Raw genomic sequence first — 26,382 nt, forward strand, 5'->3', positions numbered from 1 at the left:
TTTTACTTCTGGACATTTACAGATTGTAGTAAATTAATTAGTCTTTTGAAAAAAATTTCAGCGTTATTGAGGTATAATTGACAAAATGTAAGTGAAGTAGAATTTTTGCAAAATAGATTTGTGGTACTTCTGTGAGATAAATTTTTCTTGACTTAAATGTTATTAGATACTGGATCAGGATTAAGAAAATTAATTATTTTTTGTTTAGATATATGGGGGTGAATTTTACATCCATTTTCTTAATGGCAGGCTCTCTGTAGATTGATAGACATTTTATATAGTTTATAAAGTGTTTATGTCAAGTGACTGTTGACCAGTTAATTTTATCTTAAGTTACAAGGATATTCAGACAGAAGCTAATCATTGTATTCTTCTTTTTTTGCAGTGGGACTTCCCCTCTTGCATGCCTGAATGCAATGCTGCACACAAACTCCCGAGGTGAAGAGGGCATCTTCTATAAGGTTCCAGGTAGAATGGGAGTATATACCTTGAAGGTAAATATTTTTGTTAGTCATTTGAAAAGTAAAACCAGGAAGTGACTACATATATTTGCATTATAGAGACAGAATTCTGTTCTTGAAGAGTGATATTTTCAGGAAGAGGGTTACCTCTTCAACCCTGTGTCTAATACTTTTTTTTTTTTTTTTTACTAATCTGTAACCATCTATAGGTAGACCAGAGAAGTAACTTTATTTTTTATTCTTTATGATAATATTTTCTTGAAGGGATGAAGTGAAAATGACTTCCAGTGACTTTTTAAAGGGCCTCACAACATTCAAATACTAATGAGTGTTACTGTGGAGCATGCACCCTTGATGCTTTATATTACTTCCTCATTTAACTCTCCGTTACAACTCAGAGTTGTGGTTGTTATTCCTTTTTTTATAAAAGAGAAAGCCCAAATTCAGAAGATTGGATTTTCTTGCCCAGCTTTGGCTAGATAGTATCAGAACCAGAATATGAACCCAGATCTGACTGAAGTCCTGAGTCCATGTTCTTTTTGCCATAACAGGTTTGCTAATTTCTAATTCCTGCACTGAGAAGGGACCTTGACTTATCAGTGTCCTTTCAGTTACAAACAAGGAAGCCAACTCAAATAAGTTTGAGTAAAACAGAATTTATTAGTTCATATAACTGGAAATTCTAGGGAAACTCAGCCTAGATCCAGGAGCTTAAATGATGTCCTCAGGGATTGGTCTCTCTGCTTTCTTTTGGCTCCATTCTCAGGCAGGCTCTCTCCTCATTGTACCTGACGACCCCCACTCTTCAAGCTGTAAGTCTGGAGAGAAGAGTCTCAGGAACTAAAACAGGAGCCCTTTAGTTAGTTCTGATTTGGCTTGATTGGTTTGGCTTGGCCTGTGTGTCTGTACCTGAATGATTCCTGTTGCCAAATGTGTTGAGTCTTCTGATTGGATGCTTTTAGGTTCATGATTACCCTTGATGTGGGGTTGAATTAAGCCCTCTCAAGAGGCCAGATGAACTGAAGAGAGGGGTTGTTTCCCAAAGGAAATTTATCAGCAGAAGGAGAATTAATGCTTCGCTTGCGATGACTATGTACATGTGTATGTGGGACTCTGTCCCCTCTTGCCTTTTCAGCTTTGAACTGTAGTCATCATGATGCTCAGTGGTTGTGTATAGCCCACTAACATTAAAAAGATCTAACTTACCTATAATACCTCCTTGTTGAACTTCTTGGGGTCACAGGGCTCTAGTCCTACATGGAGCATTCTGCGTTTCTTTTAGGTTTTAGCTGATCTACACCTTCCATAGTGTTAATAACATTTACTAAATGCCTGCTCTATGCTGGACACTGTAGAGGCTATAAAGAAGGATAAACTGTGAGCCATGATCTCTTGAAGCTCACATAGTTATTGGAATAATTGCCTACTGACAAAATACTGTGATATAAAGTACTGAACTATAAAGAACTGTGATATTATAGGGAAATAAAGATTCATTTTGAATAAAGGGATCTAGAAAGTTATTGTTTTTCTTAAACTTGTAAGATTTGAGTTGAACTATGGCAGATAAATAATGGAGGAAGTGCCTTTAAGACAAGGGAATAGCTTCCGTAAAAGCACAGATAGAGGGATTCAGAATGGATTTGAAAGTAGAGTAAATTGGAGTGGTTGGACCATAATCTGTGGTGGGCTAGTGTGTAAGGAGTCAGGGGCAAGGTGAACGGTAAGTAAAGATCGAACATTGGAGGCTTTTGAAAACCTGACCAAGCAGTTTTAGAGAGAGAGAGAGAGAGAGAGTCTGTGTTGAGGAGATGGCAGAGGTTTTCCAGGAGAAAAACTTGATCAACTTTGTTTAGGAAGTTAGGAAGATAGTTCAAGTAGGATAGCTTTAAGGGTAAAGCAGGAAAACTTGTCTGTGAGATGGTTATGATTGTTTGGAACAGATAATTGGCCTGAACCACAAGACTGGTGAAAGAGATCTAGGCAAGGGACATTAGAGAAATAAATTATGTACTATTTGGAGTGAGTAAAAGAGAAGGTGAAATGGTTCTAAGATTTGGGGCATGAGCATTTGATCCTGCAGGGATCACAAGTGTAAGAAAAGAAGATAGCTATGTTTGAACTTAAAATACTTGTTGAACCCACAGGTCAAGAGGTCTGGCTGGCAACTAACTCTGTAAAGTTGTTCTGCATTTTGAAGGAAAGAATAGAAAAATGTGGAATTGTGTATTGTAAGAAAGTATATAACATAAGAAATGGCTGAGAGAGAAATATCACTAAGTGGAAAATAACAGTTTCTTCCTAGATCAGAGGTTACTATCTTGGCTGTAATGTTATGAGTGCCAATTTTAGCTGGGAAGCTAACATGCCAGAATTATTTTTTATCTGATTATAAAAATAAATTATGTGGGAAAATAAATATATTGAGAGGAAAACACCATCCAAAGTTTTATAACTTGGAAATAACATTCACTAATAATGTTTGTCTATGTGTGCATATTTTTATATACTACATAAGTAGATGGTAGCTAATATTTATTGAGCTCTTATCATATGCCAGGCAGTAAGCATTTTACATTTATTAACTCATTTAATTTCCAAATAATCTTTTAAGTTAGGTACTATTATTGCCATGTTATAGACAGGGAAACTGAAGAATAAGAAGTTAAACTTTGACCAAGGCTGCAAAATTAAATGATAAAGCTAGAATTCAAACCTGGAAAGTCTTAATTTCGTAGTGCTTGATTTGCAGCTACCTTATTATATCTTTCACACACTGTGATGACACAAGTATCCTTTCTGATTAGCATTCTCACTGTCAAATGCGGAAACCAAAGATTCATGTGATTTTTTTAAAAAAATGGTTCCTTTTGTATTTTACTCTTGCTACTTACCAACCAATATTCAGGAACTGATTAGATTCAAATAATGTACTATCTCTTGCTGTCGAGACTCTGAACTGAATTCACAATACGTAATGGTACTTTACATACTCTCAAATATATATGTATATATATAACATGGATGCTGGATGTACATGCATTTTACAAAATTGTTATTATATAGTTATTTATCCTGCATATTTTGTCCTTTGCCTGGACATATGTATACCCAGTTTTTGTGTGATTTAAGCCTCTGTGTTGTGCCATGATTGTCATGTATAATTTTTATCTTCGGATTTAGGTGGAAACATTAGCTAATTTGACCCAAAGAAGAGAGATAACAGTTCTGGTTGACACTGAGAGATGACATTGCTGGTTCTGCTGCTGAATCCTATAGTAGTAAAAATTAATCAACACAATTAAGTTGCAGTAGTGCATATCAAAAATTTAATTCCTGTTTGCTGAAATGGTAATGATTAATCCTAATTGGATGCCTACATTTTCAGAAAGATGTGCCGGATGGGGTGAAAGAGCTATCAGAAGGTTCAGAAGAAAGCAGTGATGGTCAGTCAGATTCCCAGAGTTCTGAGAACAGCAGCAGCAGCAGTGATGGTGGCAGCAACAAGGAGGGAAAAAAGAGCAGGTGGAAAAGGAAAGGTAAATCCACCTGATCCCTCAATAAAGTACTGAATGCTGTAGGACAAATGCCCTTGTTAGTAGTTCCTCTTTTCCAGACCCCAGGTCAGTCAGTCTCTTTCCCTTACCCTTTACATCAGTACTGTCCTATAGAATTTCCTACAGTGATGGAAATGTTCTGTATCTATGCTGTCCAACCCAACACAGTAGCCACTAGCTACGTGTATCTATTGAGCACTTGAAATATGGCTAGTGTAACTGAGGAAGTGAATTTTTAATTTTATTTTAAAATAAATAGTTGTATGTGGCTAATGGCTACCACATTGGACAACCTGGCTTGCTAGGTTTTACCTGGGTTTATTCTCACCTTGACCATCCATAACCCTTTTAGGATGCTCTTATTTTATTTTCTCTTGAATCCTCTCTACTAAAATTTGAGCACTTATTGCTCTAACAGCTCTCTCCTTACTAGGAAGAGAATGCTTTTCATTTCTACTGGCAAAGACTAAATTTAGTCTACTGGTCTTTGCTCTCATCCTCTGCTTGGTGTCTGCTTGATAGCTTACCCAAAAAACTTTCTTTAGGGAATAAAGTGTTTGTTGCTGCAGCTTCCCTGGGATGGATTTTCTACTTAAGGATGTGTTTTATTACCTGTCCTTGCTAATTATCTGCAGCTTCTTGTCAGAGTCTTCTTGAAGAGGGCAAATAATTTTTACCCCAATATTTATAAGTTGTGCCATACATGGCAAGGCAGATTTTAAGCCAAGTCATGATGGTTCATTTATAAGGACTGATAGAGTGATATTCTAGAACAAAATAAACATCCAAGAGTTTCCCTAGCTTGGATATCCTTTTAGGTTTGAGTTATAGGTGAGCTGTCTTTGGATTTAGAAGCTAGAGTTACGTTTGTTGGCATACTTGACTCATTAATTTTAAGTGCCTTTAGAACTATTGATAGAACTATGTCAGAAAAATAGTCTCCTTCATTAATGTACCTATGGTAATGTATGTGTGACTCCTGGAGAGAACTGAGATAATTAGTGGCATTATCTGTGTTCTCTGGTATATAACTATTACACATGCAATTTGGGCAAATTTTGTAACCAGAGGATTTTAGCTTTAAGATCACAACCACTTGGGAGAGCAACCTAGGGCTCAAATGTTAGGAACAAAGGCAAGACAAAACTGGGACCTCTGACCAATATTCTTGATATATTTTAGAGTAATCCCTCTCAATAGTGAAAGGAGGTGTGGTCTAGGGCCTTAGATTCCTCAAAGTCCACCAACGGCCCTTTTTGGAAGGGTGGAACCAAAAGTATTAAGGGGTCTGTCTCTCCTCTGCTTCCCCCATAGTTTAAACTTTCCTTTTTAAGTTTGGAAATTATTGGTCTAAGATTAGGAACCAAGCCAAGTCATCAGGCAAGAGAAGCAAGATTCATAATTTCTGGATGTGACTGGAAACAGGGAAATCGATATTAAAGGTGGTCAGACCTGTAAACGGAACAAAATCATGGTCTTGGAGGTCTTCACTTTTCAATAGCCACATATGCCGCATTGGCTGTTTTGAGTAGTGGCTGTTACGTGGTTTTTAAAGGCTATCTCTAAGAACTTAAGGTAAATGTATTGTGAGACAGGAGGATGTAAGAAATAACAATAGAACTCCATTATCAATAGCTTAATGGTAGATTAAAATAGCATAACCTTGCCCTACACTCGGTATAATACTAGAAAATATTAACAGCAAGGTAAGAGCAAATTCAAGAATGTGGTCCAGATAAATTATTTTTAAACTGCCTTTGATTCATTCCTCTTCTAGAAATTGTCACAGTATTGCATATTTATCCTCAGTTTACATAAAGATGAGAAGTTCTGTAAAGACTTTTTCCGATTGTAGGTAGTCTTTTAAACTGAGAATAGAATGGGCTATATATGGTGTTTGGAAGGTGGAGATGAGAAGTGCACATGATGTCATGTAGAATTCACATATACTCTTACAGCTCTGATATTCTTAAGAAATGGGTGAATGATGAGGTACCAATAATGAATAATGATTTAGTCTCTCATAGAATGTTTTCTGTCATTCATGGGTCATACATATGGCATGTGGTATAGATATGTAAATTTGTAGGTATATAGCTATCAATGTTTTGTAGTCCAGTGCAAAGTGAAGTGGAAAACTTGTAGTTAGCAGTGGCAGTAGCAGCATGCAGCAAAGCAGATCTAAATCAGTTGCAATTATTAATAAAGGTAAAGCAAACTTATTTTGCCTATTCCTTTTTCTTATTTAGGGCTTTTACTCTCAATGTGACATCACTTTATTTCAAATGCATTGTAAGACAGGAAGAACATTGAGATAGTATCAAAACCCACTTCCTTTTATGTACAAAAATAAAGAGCTCTGACAGCAAAACTGATACTTCTAGTTGAAAATTGATAGAAACTCTCTTGATAAAGGTATATCTTTCAGCCAAGTAGGAACAGAGAACAGAACTTTGAAATTCAGTGCAATATTAAAACTAGTTTATTGATTTTCATGTAAAGTGGAAAATTTAGAAATTTGTAGTTTTGATTGCTAATTTTCAGACAGGAAACAATGTTCAAAGAAGAGCTTTATGGAATTCCAAACCAAGGTAAGGTGGAATAACTCCAGAAAATGATTAAAATCATTCTGTTGCTTTTTTTGTAGGATCGTAGCTAAGTGAAGTCTCTGACTTTTCTCCAAAATAAAATATAAATATTGCAGCATGAAGCAACTGTAGAAGTATTATTTTTATCTTCTGATAAAGTTTTCTTAGATTTTGATCTACTTCTGAAGTGTCTTAAGAAAAAATTGGTTGTATGAGATAAACCATTTCACTTATGAGGAATTATTAATTCTTTCCAGGAGTGCGAACTAGTATTAAGTTTACTGCTTGTTCAGAACTACTTTAAATCAAGAATGTGATACATATTGTGTTTGGAGTTATTCAAAATATCAGACCTATCTGCTCTTTAGCAGCATTTATATATGTGTTAAGTTACTGAATGGGGATGGTTATGTATAGAAATGTCTCCTTTAAAAAGTATGCTGGTTAGAAAAACTCATTTGGGCAAAGTTAACTTACGTGGGGAGAGACCTTTGGAAGAGGATGTTCTTTTTTCGTCTTAGGTGGTTGGTGGCTGAGTTGGAGGTTTTAGCTCTGTCATGTATTAAAAGATGGCTACACTATTGGGACTTGGATAGTTAGGGTACCCAGAAGCAAGGAAAGGTGTTCAGGTGAGGTCTCTCCATCTTTGGTTAGGGCACTGTTTGAATATGATCGGAAGCTACAGCCTGCCCAGCTTGGAGTAATCTGTACCTGATGTGGGAAGAAGGGACTTAGAACTAACACGGTCTGTTACTTCTAGAAATGAAATTCCTCTAAAGAACGACTACTGTGAAAATAAAAACTCTGCCTTAAGAGAAGGATTACTGTTTTTGAAGAGTAAAACAATTTTGGAAACTTCAACTGTTATCAGTCTTTCAACTATTAATCCTTCAACTATATAAAGCTAAGTTTCAATTTTGATATTACTTCTCCATTATTTCTGATAGTCTCTCTGATACTTCAGAGGGGCTCATTGAATGTCTTCAGGAGAAAATAAAAAGTGAGAGATTATTTACTAAAGTTTTAATTCAAATGCATCTAATATGAATAGTCCATTTCCTTTTGACCTTGTTCAATATAATAATCATCCATTGAAATGGAAAATTCTCAGTGCTATTATGTATCTGAAAACTAGTACTTTCTGAACGTACACTCAGTGGGTAGTATGTAAATGTTCAACAACTTGAAACAACTACTTCAGGAAACTGTAAAACTGGCTTTAATGAACCTCAAGTTCTAGAATTTGTTTTAAATAGTTTGCTGAAAACACTTATTTTAAGGTTAAAAATCATTTCTCTACTAGGTTGCTGTTTGGTTTTTTTGGTGACCTTTTTTGGTTTTTTAAATATTGAGTAACTGCTGATCTTTTGATCAGAATTTGTTAATCTTTTGTTATGTCTCTATGTTTATATAAAAGCAAGCATTTTTGTTTTTAATCATATACTAAGTAGGCTCTAAAGTGAGAGTGTTTTTAATCTGTTGAGCAGTCCATACTGGAGGACAGTAGATCAGGGTATGAGCTTGAGAAGCATTGTTTAGGCCATTAGTTTATTTGCTAAACCAAAGAAACATCTCTATTTAAACTACTTGCTACACTCATTCTTTGACTAGTATGCAGTATTTGCCAGGTATTTGAGAAATCACTTTGAATAAGGTGTGGGCTCCATCCATATCTAGAGCTTTAGAAAAATAAGCAAATTCTTAGCAAATGACTTAGTAACATGTGTTTATATTTCTCATACTATAGCAGCATCAGAGAAGGGAGTAGTTAACTTTAGATGGGTTAGTAAGTAACATGTGTTTATATTTCTCATACTATAGCAGCATCAGAGAAGGGAGTAGTTAACTTTAGATGGGTTAGTAAGTATTGTATGAACTATAGAAAATTTTAATAAACTGTCCTTTCCTTGAGAGTGTGACCTCTAGGGAAGACAGATATGTCATGGAAATAAAACATATATAAAGGCAAGAAGGTGGAAGTGTGTGTGTACAGTGTTTTCAGGAAGCCATTGGAAGGTAAATTTGGCTGGAAGAGGGGATTTGTGGAAAGAAAGAAGGGAAAAGAAGTCATGATCAGACTGTTAATCTTTAGGGCTAGTCTCCATTATTTATAGGTTATTGGTGTGCATAAAGTAATATCTTAGGAAAATTAAGATAATGTAGTATGGCAGCACTGTAGACTCCTCCAAATTTTCATAGCCACATACCAAGAAGAACAAGATTTTTGTTCATAGATCTTTTTCTGTTAGTTTCATCCTCTTGTCCATTTAGTATCTGAGTGAATATATTAGCTTCTTTGGTTCATTTTTCTACTCACTAGCTTACGTTACATTACATTAGTTTACATTAGCTCAGTTTATTTCTAATCACTGGTATATAGGTTAAAAGAATTCATTTCCATTCTACTGTTGCGAATCACTGGTTGGTGATAGTATGTTTCTTTGGTGCATGATGATATTAATTGGTGACATTAGTTTCATTTGAAGTAAAAATTAAAACTGGTAATACAGAAGTGTGAAGGATTATTTTTCTCTAGGTACCACTTTGTGAGAAAAAATTATAAACAGCAGCTTGATGTAGTTAAAATGCAGCCTTAATGTTCATTTTTCAAACAATGTCTTATTTTTTGTATGTTTATCCTTTTTAAGATATACCCCAAGGAAATCTTGGTTCCTCATTTTGTAACTGTGATACTATTCCCATGCCATTCCCCCACACTCCCTCCCTCCCCACTGCCAGCTGGTTTATTCTCAAACTATTCATCACAAAGGACCAGCCCCTCAATACCTTCCCAATCCATTGTGGACCAATACTTAGGTAAAATACAATAAAAATGGCCCAGGAGTGTCTAATTTCTGTGAAAGTAACTAAATTCCTCCTCTCACTTTTGTACTTACCTTGTTACAGACCAGTCTTTGGATAGTATTTGAATAGCAATAGTTTACATGGACAACATTTGAATAGCGATGGTTTAGATGATTTTTCAACCATATAAACTTGGGAATGCTATTTTTCTTTAAAAAAAGAAGGAAGAAGGAAAAATCCTTCATTCCTCCTTTAAAGGAGGAAAAATAAAATGATCTTATCCCCGTTTTTTGAATTGAGAAAAGAAAATACCTGTTTCCATGAGTAAATAATTAACTATAATAATCGTTACCAGCACTGCAGAGGCATTATGCCAGCTCCCTGTCACTACTCATCCTTCCTCAGAGGTAACCACTGTCTTGACTTCTGTCCATATAGATTTTGCCTATTTTAAAACTTTTAAAATTAAATTATAATACATATTCAGAAAAGTGCTCATATCATAAATATACAGCTTATTGAATTTTCATAAATGGAACAGCACCATGAACCAGAACTCAGATCAAGAAGCAAAACATTGTCAGTACCCCAGCAGCCCTTCTGATAATACCCATTACCCCAAAATAACCACTCTAATAATTTCTGATAGTATAGACTAGACTTATCTGGAACAGAATAGTGTCCAGAAATAGTTTTTTAGATTTATGTAAATCATGCTCTCTTTTTCTTTGCTCAAATGATGTTTGTAAGATTTCATCCATGTTCTTGTGTATGTACATCAGATTCTTAAAACTGTATAGTATTCCATTTTATAAATATTGCCCGGTACCTCAATTTGTTTATCCATTCTACCATTGATGAACATTAGGTTTTTTTCTAATTTTCATCTGTTATATTAATTCTGTGAATGCTTTTGTCTGTCTTTTTGTACTCATTTCTGTTGGGCATATTCTCTGGAGTGGAATTAACTAGCGTATATACTGCCAAACAGTTTTCCAAAGTGGTCCTACCAGTGTATACTCCTACCAGCAATGTATGCAAGTTCCAACTATTTCACATGCTCACTAATTCTTGGTATTGTCAGTCTTTTTAATTTTAGACGTTGGCCGGTATGTAATAGTATCCCATGTTGTTTTTTTTTTTTTTTTTTAACAATTTTTCTTTTAAGATTTTATTTTTTCCTTTTTCTCCCCAAAGCCCCCCGGTACATAGTTGTATATTCTTTGTTGTGGGTCCTTCTAGTTGTGGCATGTGGGACGCTGCCTCAGCGTGGTTTGATGAGCAGTGCCATGTCCGCGCCCAGGACTCGAACCAACGACACACTGGGCCGCCTGCAGCGGAGCGTGTGAACTTAACCACTGGGCCACGGGGCCAGCCCCATATCCCATGTTGTTTTAAGTTGTATTTTCATGAAAGCTAACAGAATTGGATTCTTTTCATTATTAGTCATTTGGATGTCATCTTTTATGCAGTGCTTATTCCAGTCTTTGCCATTTTTCTATGGGTTATCTTTTTCTTGGTGACTTGTAGGAGTTCTTCATATATTCCCTTGTTGAATATATATATTCCAAATAACTTTTCACTCTCTGAAAGGTATCTTTTGATGAATACAATTTCTTAATTTTAATATAATCCAGTACATCCGTAAGAAAATTGACTTTCCCACTGACATGAAAATAGTTTCTTCTGGGCAATAAAATACGCTTTAACAAATTTGAAGGAATAGAAATCATGTAATGTTTGCACTCCGATCACGATGGAATTAAACTAGAAATCAATAACAGAAAGATAACTGGAGAATCCCAAAATCCATGGAGATTAACCAACACACTTCAGAATAACCATGGTTCAAAGAAAAAATCTCAAGAGAAATTTTAAAGTATTTTGCACTAAATGAAGATGAAAACAGAGCTTATTAAAATTTGTGAAAGCAGTGCTTAGAGGGAAATTTGCAACACGGAATGCATATATGGGAAAAAAAAGAATGATCCAAAATCAGTAATCTGAGCTTCCACCTTAGGAAACTGGAAATAGAAGAGCAAATTAAATCGAAAGTAAGCAGAAGAAAAGCAATAGTAAGAATTAGAGCAGAAATCACTGAAATTGAAAACAGAGTATCAACAGAGAAAATCAACAAAACCAGAATCTGGTTCTTTGAAAAGTTCAGTAAAATTGATAAACCTCTACCCAGGCTAAGAAAAAAAGAGAGAAGACACAAATTATAAATATCAGAAATGAGAGGCCATCACTACAGGTCCTATAGACCTTAAAAGGATAATAAAGGAGTCCTATGAACTATTCTCTGCCCTCAAATTTGATAACATACAGGAAATGAACCAATTCCTTGAAAGACAAAATCTGTCAAAATTCAAACAAGAAGAAATAGACCATCTGAGTGGGCCTATATCTATTAAAGAAATTGAATCAATAATTAATTACCTTTCAAAACAGAAAGCACCAGGCCCAGGTGGGTTCACTGATGAATTGTATAAAGCATTTAAGAAAGAAATTATACCTGGTTTCTGCGATTTCTTTTCAGAGGATGGAGGCAGAGGGAATACTTCCTAAGTTATTCTGTGAGTCCAGCATTACCCTAATACCAAAACCAGACAAAGACAGGGCAAAAAAAGAAAACTACAGACCCAGTGTCTCTTGTGAACATAGGTGCAAAAATCCTCAACAAAATACTAGCAAATCTAATTCAATGGTATATGAAAAGAATTATACACCACCACCAAATGGGATTTATCCCAGGTATGCAAGGCTGGTTTATCATTCAAAAATCAGTTAATGTATACCATCATATTGAACAGGCTAAAAATGAACAATCACATCATATCAATAAATGCAGAAAAAGCATTTGACAAAATCCAACACCCATTCATGATAAAAAAAAAACTCTCAGTATACTAAAGACAGTTTTTTCTGTGTTTGTATGTGTTTTAATGAAAGCTTTATTCTTTTATCTTTTACATTTAGATGTACAAACCATCTGGGATTTTGGGGGGATTGTGTGAGAATAAGAATCATGATTTTATTTGTTTTCCCCTATATGGATATCTAAATGACCCAGCACCACTTTTTTGAAAAGACTGTTCTGTCCTTTACTGCATTGCAGTGTCTCCTATGTCATAAGTCAATTGACCACACATTTATGGGTCAGTTTCTGAACTCTGTTTTGTTCCATTGTCATGTTTTATCTGTCCTTGAACCAGTACCATCCCTGTTTTAATTACTGTAGCTTTATATTTAGTCTTGATATGCAATAGTTTGTTTTTCTATTTTGTTCTTCAAGGTTTTTGGCTCTTTTGGCTCATCCCATTTCCATGTAAATTTTAGAATCACCTAGTCAGTTCCCACATGCCCCCTCTCCCATTAATCTGCTAGGATTTTGGTTGGAATTGCATTTAATCCATAGATCAATTTAGGTTCTATTGATGTGTTTCCATTATTAGGCCTTTCAATCCATGAAAGTGTTGAAAGGCTGCATTTTCTATACTTTTCTTTATTTTTTTTTTTCATTTTCTATGTAGTTTTCTATGTAGAGGTCTCGCACATCTTTTACTAGAGATTTATTCCTTGACCTTTTTTATTCTATTGTAAATGGATTTTAAATTTTTTCATTTCATAATTGTTTGTTTCAGATATGTAGAAATGTAGTTAATTTTCATAAATTGCCTGTCAGTGTATGTGAAGAGTTTAGGATTTTATCCTATTTGTAATTTAACAAGTTAGCTTTGTATTGATTCATGCATGTTGACAGAAGATGTAGAACTCCTGGGTCAAAGAAAAAGGACTATTACTCACAGCATAGGAGAGTATGAACATTAGCGTATTTTTTATGTCAGTTCCTCTTTATTCCCAAGTCTCACAGGGATGATGAGATACTGGCCAAGATGCATGCTAGTCACGCAGTGGGTTTGTATTTTAGCCAAGGAACACAGAGCTTGAGGGATTCAGTGCTTTTAAATAGTAAACAGAAATAAGCCTACTTCATCTGTGAAGAGTCGCTGCCTCCTCTCAAGGTTAGTCACTGCAAATATAACCCTGAGAGATGACCCAGGTAAAGTGTGTTCAGGGACTTGCATTCTTGGTATAACCAGCAAGTACTTGTAGCAACAGTCAGGATCCATGGTGGATTGCCTTTCCCAACATTGACATTGTATCCAGCAACATTGCTAAATTATTTTTTAAAATCTAATGGTTTATATATAGGTTTATTCTTAGGATTTTTCACATATGCAAACGTGATTTATGAATAATGGTAGTTTTATTTTTTTGCCATGTTATTCTGGCTAGTGCTTCCAGTAAAGAGTGAAATAGAAATGGTAACATCGATCATCCTTTTCATTCTCTATTTTTAAGGTAAAGTTTTGAACATTATGCCATTTTAAGAATGATAGTGACTATAGTAGGTTGTTTGTAGATATTCTTTATTAGATAAAGTTAGTTCCCTTCTATTTGTAGTTTGCTAAGAGATTTTATGATGAACAGATATTTAATTTTATCAGTTGCTTTTCCTTCATTTATTGAGATGATTATATTTTTTTCTGTTATTCTTTTAGTGTGGTGAATTATGTTGGTTTTATACATTAAATGGATGGTAAACCATCTTGTAGTCCTAGGATAAACCAACTTGATCATGATATGTTGTTAACCCTATGTATCACTAGTTTGCTAATATTTTGTATTTGATTTTTTTTGTTTTATTGATGAGAAAGATTAGCCAACTTTTTTCCCTCCATATAATGTGCTTGTCAAAATTTGGTATCATGAAACAAATTGGTAAGTATTCCCTGTTTTTTCATTCTCTGAAAGAATTTCTATAAGATTGTTGATTTTTTTCCTTAAAAAGTTTGGAAGAATTCACTGGTGGAAGCTGACAGCCAGAAAATTTCTTTGTGGGGATATTTTACTTTTCTTTAGAACTTAACAGAAATACTGTAAAATATACATATTGTAAGTCCTCAGTTCACATACATGGATGAGAATGTCAGAATAAATGAAAGTACTCAATAAAATTCCCTGACCTCGTAGCCCAGATAACACTGTAATAGCTTATACTCAATGAATGGCAAAGTATTCTGTTCATACCATCTGTCTAGCTCAGAAAAATAGGCTAAATAAAAGAAGGGCAAGTGTTACAGTTTGAATTGTGTCTCCTCCAAAATGCTGTTTTGAAGTCCTAACCCCTTGTACCTCAGAATGTGACCTTATTTGGAGATAGGATTGTTGCCGAGTTCGTTAATCAAGATGACGTCCTGCTGGAGCCTTAATCCACCAAAACTGGTATCCTTATAAGAAGACAGCCAGGTGAAGACATGGAGACACAAGGAGAACACCACATGATATAAGCTAAGGAACTCCAGGGATTGCTGGTCATCACCAGAAGCTAGGAGAGAGGGATGGAACAGATTCTCCGTCAGAGCCCTCAGAAGGGACCAGCCTTGCTAACACTTTGATTTGGATTTCTAGCCTCTTGAACTGAGAGAGAATAAATGTTAGTTCTTTCAAGCCACCCAGCCTATTGTACTTTTTTACAGCAGCCCTAAGGAACTAATATGAAGAGTGAAGTTCATTTCTCCGCTATACAAACAAGCATATTCCAGTGAAATCTTTTTTAACATGTTATATATAGTTCATCACCTCTGATGCCGTAATCTCTTTGTTAACATTTTAATCATCTTACTTAAGTGAGACCTGCAATAGAAGCTGAAGGGCAAGGAGGCTTGCATATGCAAGGAAATGTAGGGGGATTCAAAACCTCAACCACTTCCCACCATGTTGCTTGTCTTCCTTTCTGTTTTGTATTTGAGGCCATGGCTTTTTCTGAGCTCTCACTTAGTAGAGAGTTGGCTAATTGTTGTGTCCATATTTTTAATGTTTAGTTTTTAAAATTTTGAAACAGTCACAAACTAATAGGATAGTTTCATATATAATACATAGAATTTTTTTTTCCTTGAATCTTTGGAGAATAAGTTGCTCAGTTGAGAGTAAGATGCCCTATCACTCCACACACTTTAGTGAAGGGATCAGTAAACTTCTTTAACAGACACCTAAAATAAAGATTTGGAATGGATAAAAATAAAAGGAGGATAAAGATACAGTAGGCAAATGTAAATATGAAGAAAGCCATAGTTGCAGAGTTGATATCTGACAGTGAATAATTCAGGAAAAAAGCATTAAAAGAATCAGAGGCTTCAGTTCACAGTGAAAACATAACAGATGGCAGTAGTTATTAATATCTATGCAAGACAATCATTTTCATAAAGTAGAAGCTACAGGAGATGCAAGAAGAAAGAGCATTAATCTTAATAATAAGAAAGTTTTATATATTCCTTTCATTTCAAGACAGGTCAAGTGAACAAAAAAGAAATAGACTATAGAACACTTAACATAATCAGTGAGCTAGCTTGATAGATATGTATCATGCTCTTTATTTGTATAATAGTGAATAAACCTTTTCAAGTGCAAATAGAACAGTTGCAAAAATTGATCATATTTTAGACCACCACAAAAACATCAGTCCCCAATAATTAAAATAGTATATGAAATAATACTGAAAATGACATCAAAAAAGAAAAAGGCTCTTTCACCTAAGTAACATGCTGTTGAATTTCCTTTATGTCAAAGGAGGATTAAAAACCATAATTCTGGAATACGTTAAAAAAATATATTGTGTCAGAATTTGAGTTACAGGCAAAGCAGTTATCAGGAAACAATTTATAGCATCACATACCTCTTACCAATAAAATAAAATAAGCATACAACTAAAAAAGCTAGGGGAAAAAAAGAATAACATAGTAAGCGAATAGAAAGCTGAAGAAAAGATTAAAATGGAAATTACTGAATTGGAAAAGAGAAAAACATCAGAAACAGTGGTTTTAAAATAAAAGAGGAAAATAGACAAACCACTAACCTACTTTTTTAAAAAAAAGGAAAATGTATAAATATACAAATTAGGCTTGAAATAAAAATCAAAGCAAGAAATTTTAAAACTACGAGACTTTCCACAATGCTTTAGAAACTTAAATGGGGCAGTTTTCTAGGAAAATAGAATGTACAAAAATTGAACCCAATAGAGATAGAAAGTCTAAACTAAATTTGCATACAAGTAGAGCTGTAGAAGAGCTCCCCTTTGAAAGAACACCATTCCTAAATGGTTTTTCAGAGGAATTCAACCATATGTTTAAAGATCAAACGTTCTAGTGTTTTTTAAACTATTCCAAAGCAGGAAAAAGAAATCATCCAGTGTTTTTTGGAAGCAGATTTTCCAAACTTCCCAGAGAGTACACATCTGTCTTGTGAATGTTGAGGCAAAATCTTAAATAAAACGTTAGTGTATAGAATGCAACGATACATTAGAAATTATATATCATAAACACATGAGGTTTTTGGATTGCAAGTAAGGTTCATTACTGGGGAATCTACTATTATTCATTGTATTAATAGAGCTAATGTGAAAAGTCATTATCTCTATTTGCTGGAAAGGCCTTTGAGCAAATTCAATATTGAATAAAATCGAGAATTAATGGATACTTCTTTAACATGCTAACTTAGTCAGAAAATAGCATCTTAATGGGGAAACACTATTGGCTTACTCTTTAGTTAGAACAAGTTAAGAACAGGGTGCCCACTGTCTCAATTCTTTCTTTTTTTTTTTTGAGGAAGATTAGCCCTAAGTTAACATCTGCTGCCAATCCTCCTCTTTTTGCTGAGGAAGACTCGCCCTGAGCTAACATCTGTGGTCATCTTCCTCTACTTTATGTGTGGGATGCCTGCCACAGCTTGGCTTGACAAGCTATGCGTAGGTCTGTACTTGGGATCCAAACCAGCAAACCCTGGGCCGCAGGAGCAGAAAGTGTGAACTTAACTGCTGCACCACCAGGCCGACCCCATCTCAATTCTTATGTAACATTATGTTGGAGGTATATTTATCAACACAAGTAAGCAAGAGAAAGCAGTTGGAACAATAAGCAACAAGAGAAAGGGAAAACTATTTCTGCAGATGATATGATTATGTATCTGACAAACTCAAAAGAATCAATGGAGATAAAAATTGATAAAGAAGGGAATTTAGTAAAGTAGCAGGATGTAAATAAAATTAATATATAATAGCATCCAACCATCATAAATATAGTTAATAATCAAGGAAAACAGGAACACATTTGTAATAACTACATCAAGAACAACAAAAACTTGAAGACGACCTTTGTAAGAAGATATGTACTAAGATGTTTGAACAACTGAATAGCCAAGAGGATGAGAGTGGATTCATTTCTCACACCATACTCCAGGATAAATTCCAAACAAATTAGAGATATAATAAATGTAAAACATGAAACCAAGTAATAAAGGAAGAGCATGAATTCCTTTCAAAACTCAAGAATAGTGAAACTTTACTAACTGTTGTTTCTGGAGGCTTATGTTTTTATCCTCTGACTTAGCAAACCCTCTTCTGGTAATCAATCCACAGATAAACTGTTAACAACAAAAAATAGTATAGCTTAAGACCAGTGCTTCTCAAACTTGAGCATGCATCAGAATCACTTGGAGAACTTATTATGACACTGATTCTTGGGTCCCATCCTCAGAGTTTTTGATTCACTATATCTGGACTGGGATCCAGTAATTTGCATTTCCAACAGATTTTTAGATAATAATAGTGGTGTTTTTGGTACAGCACCTTAGGAAACACTGAGTAAGACATTGCAGTAATAAGAGCAAAAGACCAAAAAGAAGCAAAGTACTCATCAAAGTTTGGTTGAAGAAATTATGGTACATCTGCACAGTGGAATTCCATGCAGCTATTAAAAGGAATGTGGAAGATCTCTATATTCTGTTGTAGGATATTCCCCAGGATATATTTATTAACTGAGTTAAAAAATTAAGGTGCTGGACATTATAGTACATGATTTTTTGCGTAAAGAAATGGGTAACACAGAAAACCACCAAAATGAAATGGCAGTCAGAAATACAAAGGAAGAGAAACAATGGAAACACAGAACAACCAGAAAACAAAAGATAAAATGGCAATATTAAGCCCTCATATGTCAATAATCACTCTAAATGTAAATGATCTGATTTCTCCAATCAAGAGACACAGAGTAGCTGGATGGATTGAAAAACAAGACCCAGCAATATGCTGCCTTCAGGAAATGCATCTTAGCTCCAAAGACAAACACCAGCTCAAAGTGAAGGGATGGAATACGATACTCCCAGCTAATGGCCAACAAAAGAAAGCAGGTGTTGCCATGCTTTTATCAGATAAAGCAGACTTCAAGTTAAAAAAGACAACGAAAGACAAAAAGGGACAGTACATAATGATAAAAGGGACATTCCACCAAAAGAACATAACATTTATTAATATATATGCACCTAACACAGGGGCACCAAAGTACGTAAAGCAATTATTAAGAGACCTAAAGGGAGAGTTAACAGCAACACAATAATAGTGGGGGACCTCATCACCCCATTCACATCAATGGGCAGATCATCCAGACAAAAAGTCAACAAGGAAATAGTAGATTTAAATGAAACACTTGATCAGGTGGACTTAATAGATAAATATAGAACATTCCATCTGAAACCAACAGAATATGCATTCTTCTTAAGTGCACATGGATCATTCTGAAAGATAGGCCATATGTTGGGGAACAAGGCAAGCCTCAATAAATTTAAGAAGATTGAAATCATCCCAATCATCTTTTCTGACCACACTGCTATGAATCTAGAAATCAACTACAAGAAAAAAACTGGGAAAGTCAGAAATATGTGGAGACTAAACAACATGCTATTGAATAACCATTGGATCATTGAAGAAATCAAAGGGGAAACTGAAAAATACCTGAAGACAAACAAAAATGAAGATACAACTCTTATGGGATACAACAAAAGCAGTCATCAGAGGGAAATTCATAGCAATACAGACCCACCTCAACAAGCAAGAAAAATCTCAAGTAAGTAATCTTAAAATGCACCCAACAGAGCTAGAAAAAGAAGAACAAACAAAGCCCAAAGTCAGCAGAAGGAAGGAAATAATAAAAATCAGAGCTGAAATAGAAAATTAAAAAAGAATAGAAAGAATTAATGAAACTAAGAGCTGGTTCTTTGAGAAGATAAACAGAATTGACAAGCCCTTAGCCAGACTCACCAAGAAAAAAAAAAAAGAGAAGGCTCAAATAAATAAAATTAGAAACAAAAGAGGAGAAATTACAGCAGATAATGCAGAGATACAAAGCATTATAAGAGAATACTACCAAAAAACTATATGCTCAAAAATTGGATAACCTAGAAGAAATGGATGAATTCCTAGACTCATACACTCCCAAAACTGAATCAAGAAGAAATAGAGATTCTGAACAGAGCAGTCATATACTTGGAGTATAGAGATTGAAGTAGTATAGGAGTATAGATTGAAAAGTATAGAGATTGAAACAGTAATCAAAAACCTCCCAAAACACAGAAGTCCAGGACCAGATGGCTTCTTTGGAGAATTCTGCCAAACATTCGAAGATTTAGTACCTATCCTTCTCAAACTATTCTGAAAAACTGAAGAAGATGGAATGCTTCCCAACACATTCTATGAGGCCAACATTATCCTGATCCGAAAAACAGACAAGGACATCACAAAGAAGGAAAACTACAGACCAATATCACTGATGAACTTAGGTGCAAAAATCCTCAACAAAATATTGGCAAACTGAATATAGCAGTACATTAAAAGGATCATACACCACGATCAAAGTGGATTTATTCCAGGGATACAGCAATGGTTCAACATCCGCAAATCAATCAATATTTGATACACCACATTAACAGTTTGAGGAATAAGAATCACATGATCATCTCAATAGATGCAGAGAAAGCATTTGACAGGATCCAACATCCATTTATGATAACAACTCTCAATAAAATAGGTATAGAAGGAAAGTATCTCAACATAGTAAAGGCCATAGGCCATATATGACAGACCTTCAGCCAACATCATACTTAATGGTAAAAAACTGAAAGCCATCCCCTTGAGAACAGGAAGGAGACAACTCTCACCACTCCTATTCAACATAGTACTGGAGGTGTTGGCCAGAGCAGTTAACGCAAGAAAAAGAAAGAAAATGAATCCAATTTGGAAAGGATGAAGTGAAACTTTTGCTATTTGCAGATGACATGATTCTAGAAAACCCTAAAGAATCCACCAGAAAACTATTAGAAATAATCAACAACTACAGCAAAGTTTTAGGGTATAAAATCAATTTTAAAAAATCAGTTGCATTCTTATACACTAACAATGAACTAGCAGAAAGAGAAATCAAGAATACAATCCCATTTACAATCACAACACAAAGAATAAAATAATCTAGGAATAAACTTAACCAAAGAGGTGAAAGAGCTGTACACTGAAAACTGTAAGACATTGAAAGAAATTGAAGAAGACATAAAGAAATGGAAATATATTCCACGTTCATGGATCGGAAGAATAAACATAGTTTGGGCCGGCCCCATGGCTGAGTGGTTAAGTTCTTTCACTCTGCTTCAGTGGCCCAGGGTTTCGCTGGTTCGGATCCTAGGCACATGCTGAGGCAGCATCCCACAGGCCACAACTAGAAGGACCTACAAGTAAAAATCCACAACTATTTACTGGGGGGCCGTGGGGAGAAAAAGGAAAAAAAAAAAGAAAAAACATAGTTAAAATGTCCATACTACCCAGAGCAATCCACGGATTCAATGCAATCCCAATCAAAATCCCAATGACATTCTTCACAGAAATAGAGCAAAGAGTCCAAAAATTTATATGGATCAACAAAAGACTCCAAATAGCCAAAGCAATCCTGAGAAAAGAAGACAGTGGAGGCATCACAATCCCTGACTTCTCAACATACTACAAAGCTATTGTAATCAAAACAGCATTGTACCGGCACCGAAACAGACAAACAGATCAATGGATCAGAATTGAAAGCCCAGAAATAAAACCCCACATCTCTGGATAGTTAATCTTTGACAAAGGAGCCAAGAACATACAATGGAGAAAGGAAAGTCTCTTCAAAAATGGTCTTGGGAAAACTGGGCAGCCACATGAAAGTAGACCATTATCTTGCACGGTACACAAAAATTAACTCAAAGTGGATTAAAGATTTGAATGCAAGACTGGAAACCATAAAACTCCTGGAAGAAAATATAGACAGTATACTCTTTCACATTGGTCTTAGCAATATCTTTTTGAATACCACGTCTACTTGGGAAACAAAAGAAAAAGTTGACAAATGGGACTACATCAGGCTAAAAAGCTTCTGCAAAGCAAAGGAAACCACGAACAAAACGAAAAGACGACTCACCAACTGGGAGAAAATATTCGCAAATCATTTATTAGACAAAAGGCTGATCTCCAAAATTATTATAAAGAACTCATACAACTCAACAACAACAACAGAAACAACCTGATCAAAAAATGGGCAGACGCGGAGCTGGCCCGGTGGTGCAGCAGTTAAGTTCACACGTTCCACATCTGTGGCCCAGGGTTCGCTGGTTTGGATCCTGGATGCCGACATGGCACTGGTTGGCAGGCCATGCTGCGGTAGATGTCCCACATACAAACTAGAGGAAGATGGACACGGGTGTTAGCTCACGGCCAGTCTTCCTCAGCAAAAAGAGGAGGATTGGCAGCAGATGTTAGCTCAGGGCTAATCTTCCTCAAAAGAAAAAAGGGCAGAGGAAATAAACAGACATCTTTCCAAGGAAGATATACAGATGGCCAACAGACACATGAAAATATGCTCAACATCACTAATTATTAGGGAAATGCAAATCAAAAATAGAATGAGATACACCTTACACTGGTCAGAGTGGCTATAATTACCAAGGCAAAAAACAACAAATGTTGGAGAGAACGTGGAGAAAAGGGAACCCTCATCCACTGCTGGTGGGAATGTAAACTGGTGCAGCCACTGTGGAGAACCGTGTGGAGATTTCTCAAAAAATTAAAAATAGAAATAGCATAATCCAGCTCTCCCACTACTGAGTATTTATCCAAAGAACTTGAAATCAATGATCCAAAGAGATTTATGCACTCCTATGTTCATTGCAGCACAATTCACAATAGCCAGGATGTGAAAACAATCCAAGTGCCCTTCTACAGATGAATAAATAAAGATGTATACAACAGAATACCACTCAGCCATAAAGAAACACAAAATTGTCCCATTTGTAACAACATGGATGGACCTGGAGGGTGTGATGTTAAGTGAAATAAGCCAGACAGAGAAAGACAAATACTGCGTGATTTCACTCATATGTGGAAGATAACAAATATGTGGATAAAGAGAAGGGGGTTAGGGGGTGGGCGAAAGGGACAAAGGGGCACGTATGTATGGTGATAGATTAAAATTAGACTACTGGGGGTGAGCACGATCAAGTGTATTCAGGAATTGATAAACAATAATGTTCACCTGAAATTACACAATGTTATAAACCATTATAATCCCAATAAAATTACTTGAAAAAAAAAGAAATGAGTAAAAGTACTAAAATACATATACTGTGTTTTCCTCAAAACAAAAATAACAAAAAAACACTGGAAGGATAAAAACAAATATAAATGATTTTCTGTAGGTAGGGGAAGAAAGGTAATAAAATGGTGTAGACAGGAGAGGGAGCTAGACTTATATGAAAATAACTTGTTTTATAGTTTTAGTTGATTAAACTGTTAAATTTTTAAGATTGACTCTAGGAAAATGATAACATAAAGAAAACTCAAGTATATGTCAGATTTATGGCATAATGACATAGGTAAGTTATTGTGGGATATATCTTAGATGTGGGAGACCAGACACAAAGAAATCTTAAGCTGCTTTCAGTAGTCTCATTTTTGGTAATTATGTTGGTATGGTTTCTTTGAAACTTGATTTGTAATAGAAAGCAAATTAATAATTACTGTAATGTTATTAGAAACCAGGATTATCAGGGAAGAAGAAAAGTGGTAGAAATATAAAATCAGAAAAGTTAAGTGACAGTCCTATAATCTTAAATTTGAGTTTGGTACCAAGCACCAATTTGTTTATGTTTCTCCTGAAAAAAAGACTATTCTTGTTCCAGCCATTGAGAAGTCCTAGAACCAGAGGTAACCCACCAGCAGTGAGCACTCCTAGTGTGCAGCACATAGGCTTTTAACACCATTTTCAATGAAAAGGTATCAGGGCTCCTTGAAGAAGTAGCTGATCTAAGTCTGGGCAAAAAATTATGCAAGATTTGCGTGGGACTCTTTCTGTGCCACATGGCAAGGAAGCAGTCGGATACTGCTGGGGCTGTGTCCCAAAGATGGTTTACACCTTGAAGGAGCTCCCACTATCCCAAAAGGGGACAATTTGAGTGGCAGATTTGTAGTAATTGCTTTTGGTTTAAACATTTCAAATGTACAAACATCTGTGAGTTGCTGCTTTAAAAAATAAAAGCAGTTTTAGGTACCATATTAGTTTTCTGAGGCTGCTGTAACAAATTACCACAAACTGGGTATCTCAAAACAAAAGAAATTTGTTTTCTCACAGTTCTGGAGGCCAGAAGTCTGAAATCAAGGTGTGAGCAGGGCCACACTCCCTACAGAGGCTCTAGGGGAGAAGTCTGTTCCTTGTATTTTCTAGCTTCTGGTGGTTGCTGACTTACTTGCCTTGTGGCCACATCACTCTAGTCCCTGCCTCTGTCTTCACATCACTGTCTTTTCTGTGTCTAAGGACACTTGTCATTTGACCTAGGACCCACTGGGATAGTCCAGGATGATCTTCTCATCTCAAGATCCGTAATTACATCTGCCAAGACCCTTTTTCCAAATTACGTAACATTCACAGGTTCTGGGGATTGGGGGGTGGACAGAACTTTTTGGTGGCCACCATTCAGCCCACTGCAGGTACTACTCATTCTGAAGATATACTATGTCCAAATCTTGGCTCTGCTCTTTACTAGCTGTGACCTTTGTCAAGTTAAATTTCCTGATACATAAAATTTAGATAATATCATCAAAATATGCAGATCCATGTGTATATTTAAAATTTATAAATATATGTCCTTTTTCATATTTTTATTTGCATGGGAAACTGTCAGTAAGGATGCCAACCCAACTAGATTATTTAGTTATTTCAGGGTAGACTTGGAAGAGTTTGGGTGGTGGTAGAAAGAACTTGTACCCACCTTAGAGGGTAGCTACGAGAGTTCAGTGAAGCCTTTTTCAAATGAATCTAGCACAGTGTTAGGCACTTGGAAGATATTTAATTCTTTTTTCTTTTTTTTTTTGAGGAAGATTAGCCCTGAGCTGACTACTGCCAATCCTCCTGTTTTTGCTGAGGAAGACTGGCCCTAAGCTAACATCCATGCCCATCTTCCTCTACTTTATATGTGGGATGCCTACTACAGCCTGGCTTGCCAAGCGGTGCCATGTCTGAACCCGGGATCTGAACCGGAGAGCCCCGGGCCACCGAAGCGGAAAGTGAATTTAACCACTGCGCCACCGGACTGGCCCCAGATATTTAATTCTTGGTTGCTCTAATTAATAAAATTATATATCTTTGAAGACAGTGTAGCCACTAAAAGGAATTCTGAGAGAGAAGTTTCTCAACATGTCTTTAAATCTTTGAGTTTAGATCTTCTTGCTGTTTGTAGTTCTGAGCCTTTAGTATTTCAAAGTAAGAACAAAGTTTAAGTTTCGTATAAGTTATGAGATCAGTACTTGACATTAAGTCAACTCTGGGAGATGTTCCTCACCAGTGGGTTCTGGGGTTTTCATGATTTATTTCAGTTTGCTTTGAGATAATGTTTATGGTTTCATTTTTTAGAAAGGGCTTTTGCCTTAAGGGAAAATAGTCCAAACAATTTGCCCTGGTAATTATAGATAGCTTTATTGTCTCTTTTCCAGGCTGCAAAGTACAATTCTTATGTTCCATAATGGGCTTATTTTGGTTTGTTTGTTTTCTGTTTATTTTCAGGCAATATTTAGGGCAGGTGAGGAAATGTGTATTATCAGATTTGTGCAAACCATTGAAAAGAAAATAAACATAGTTAAATATTAATAGTTTTTTAATTTTTCATTATGTCCCTTTAGAAACATTGATCTTATCAAAAAGAGACAGTAAGTGTTGACAAGGATGTGGAGATATTAGAACCTCATACATTCCTGGTGGAATTGTAAAACTGGTACAGCCATTTTTTAAAACAGTTTGGCAGTTCCTCAAAAACTTAAACATAGAGTTACTGTGAGACCCAGCGATTCCACTTTTAGATATGAACCCAGGATGTTGAAAACATGTCCAACACAAAAATCTTGCTAACGAATGTTCTTCATATTATTGTTCATTATGGCCAAAAAGTGGAAACAACCCAAATGTCCATGAGCTAATGAATAAGCAAAATGTGCCATATACATACAATGGGATATTATTCAGTGATAAGGAATAAAAACTTATTGATACATCTTCTAACATGGGTGAAACTTCAAGACATGCTAAGTGAAAAAAGCCAGTCACAAAAGAGCATATATTGTTTGATTCCATTTATATGAAATGTCCGGAATCATAGGCAAATGCCTAGAGACATAAAGTGGATTTGTGATTGCCTGGGACTAGGGGCATAGGGTACAGGAAAGAGAAGTTGCAGCTAACTGGTACGGGGGTTTTTGGTGGATGATAAAAATGGATTGTGGTAATGGTTGCACAACTTTGCAAATGTATTAAAAGCCATTGAATTTTACACTTTAGGTGAATTGTATGGTATGGTAAATGTATCTCACTAAAGCTGTTATTTTAAAAAATTGGTCAATATCTAAGTGCACTGAGGATATGGTTTCTTTTTATTACTCAACCATCTCAAGAATTATCCAACTCCATTTTTGTATGAGTTATTACAATGAACTTTTTTTTCATATTACACTTACTGTATGCCAGTTCTTTCCCGTATATGTAAACCTGATCGTAAGGGTTGGGATACAAAGCTGAA

At 35.5% G+C, this 26,382-nt stretch overlaps 1 protein-coding gene across 5 annotated transcripts in view; it reads left to right on the plus strand.

The window, feature by feature from the left end:
• ASXL2 (ASXL transcriptional regulator 2) overlaps positions 1 to 26,382 on the plus strand; it is a 160,911-nt gene that overhangs the window by 94,629 nt on the left and 39,900 nt on the right. For 4 of the 5 annotated variants that reach the window (XM_070512449.1, XM_070512450.1, XM_070512451.1 and 1 more), the window contains 2 exons: positions 386 to 494; positions 3,850 to 4,000. In XM_070512449.1, coding sequence (XP_070368550.1) covers positions 386 to 494; positions 3,850 to 4,000 — 260 coding nt within the window. Of the gene's footprint in view, positions 1 to 385; positions 495 to 3,849; positions 4,001 to 4,045; positions 6,610 to 26,382 lie in introns of those variants that run through there. The other variant, XM_070512453.1, reaches the window with a different exon arrangement.

The sequence above is a fragment of the Equus asinus genome, chromosome 6, assembly GCF_041296235.1.
Source record: "Equus asinus isolate D_3611 breed Donkey chromosome 6, EquAss-T2T_v2, whole genome shotgun sequence".
NCBI lineage: Eukaryota > Metazoa > Chordata > Mammalia > Perissodactyla > Equidae > Equus > Equus asinus.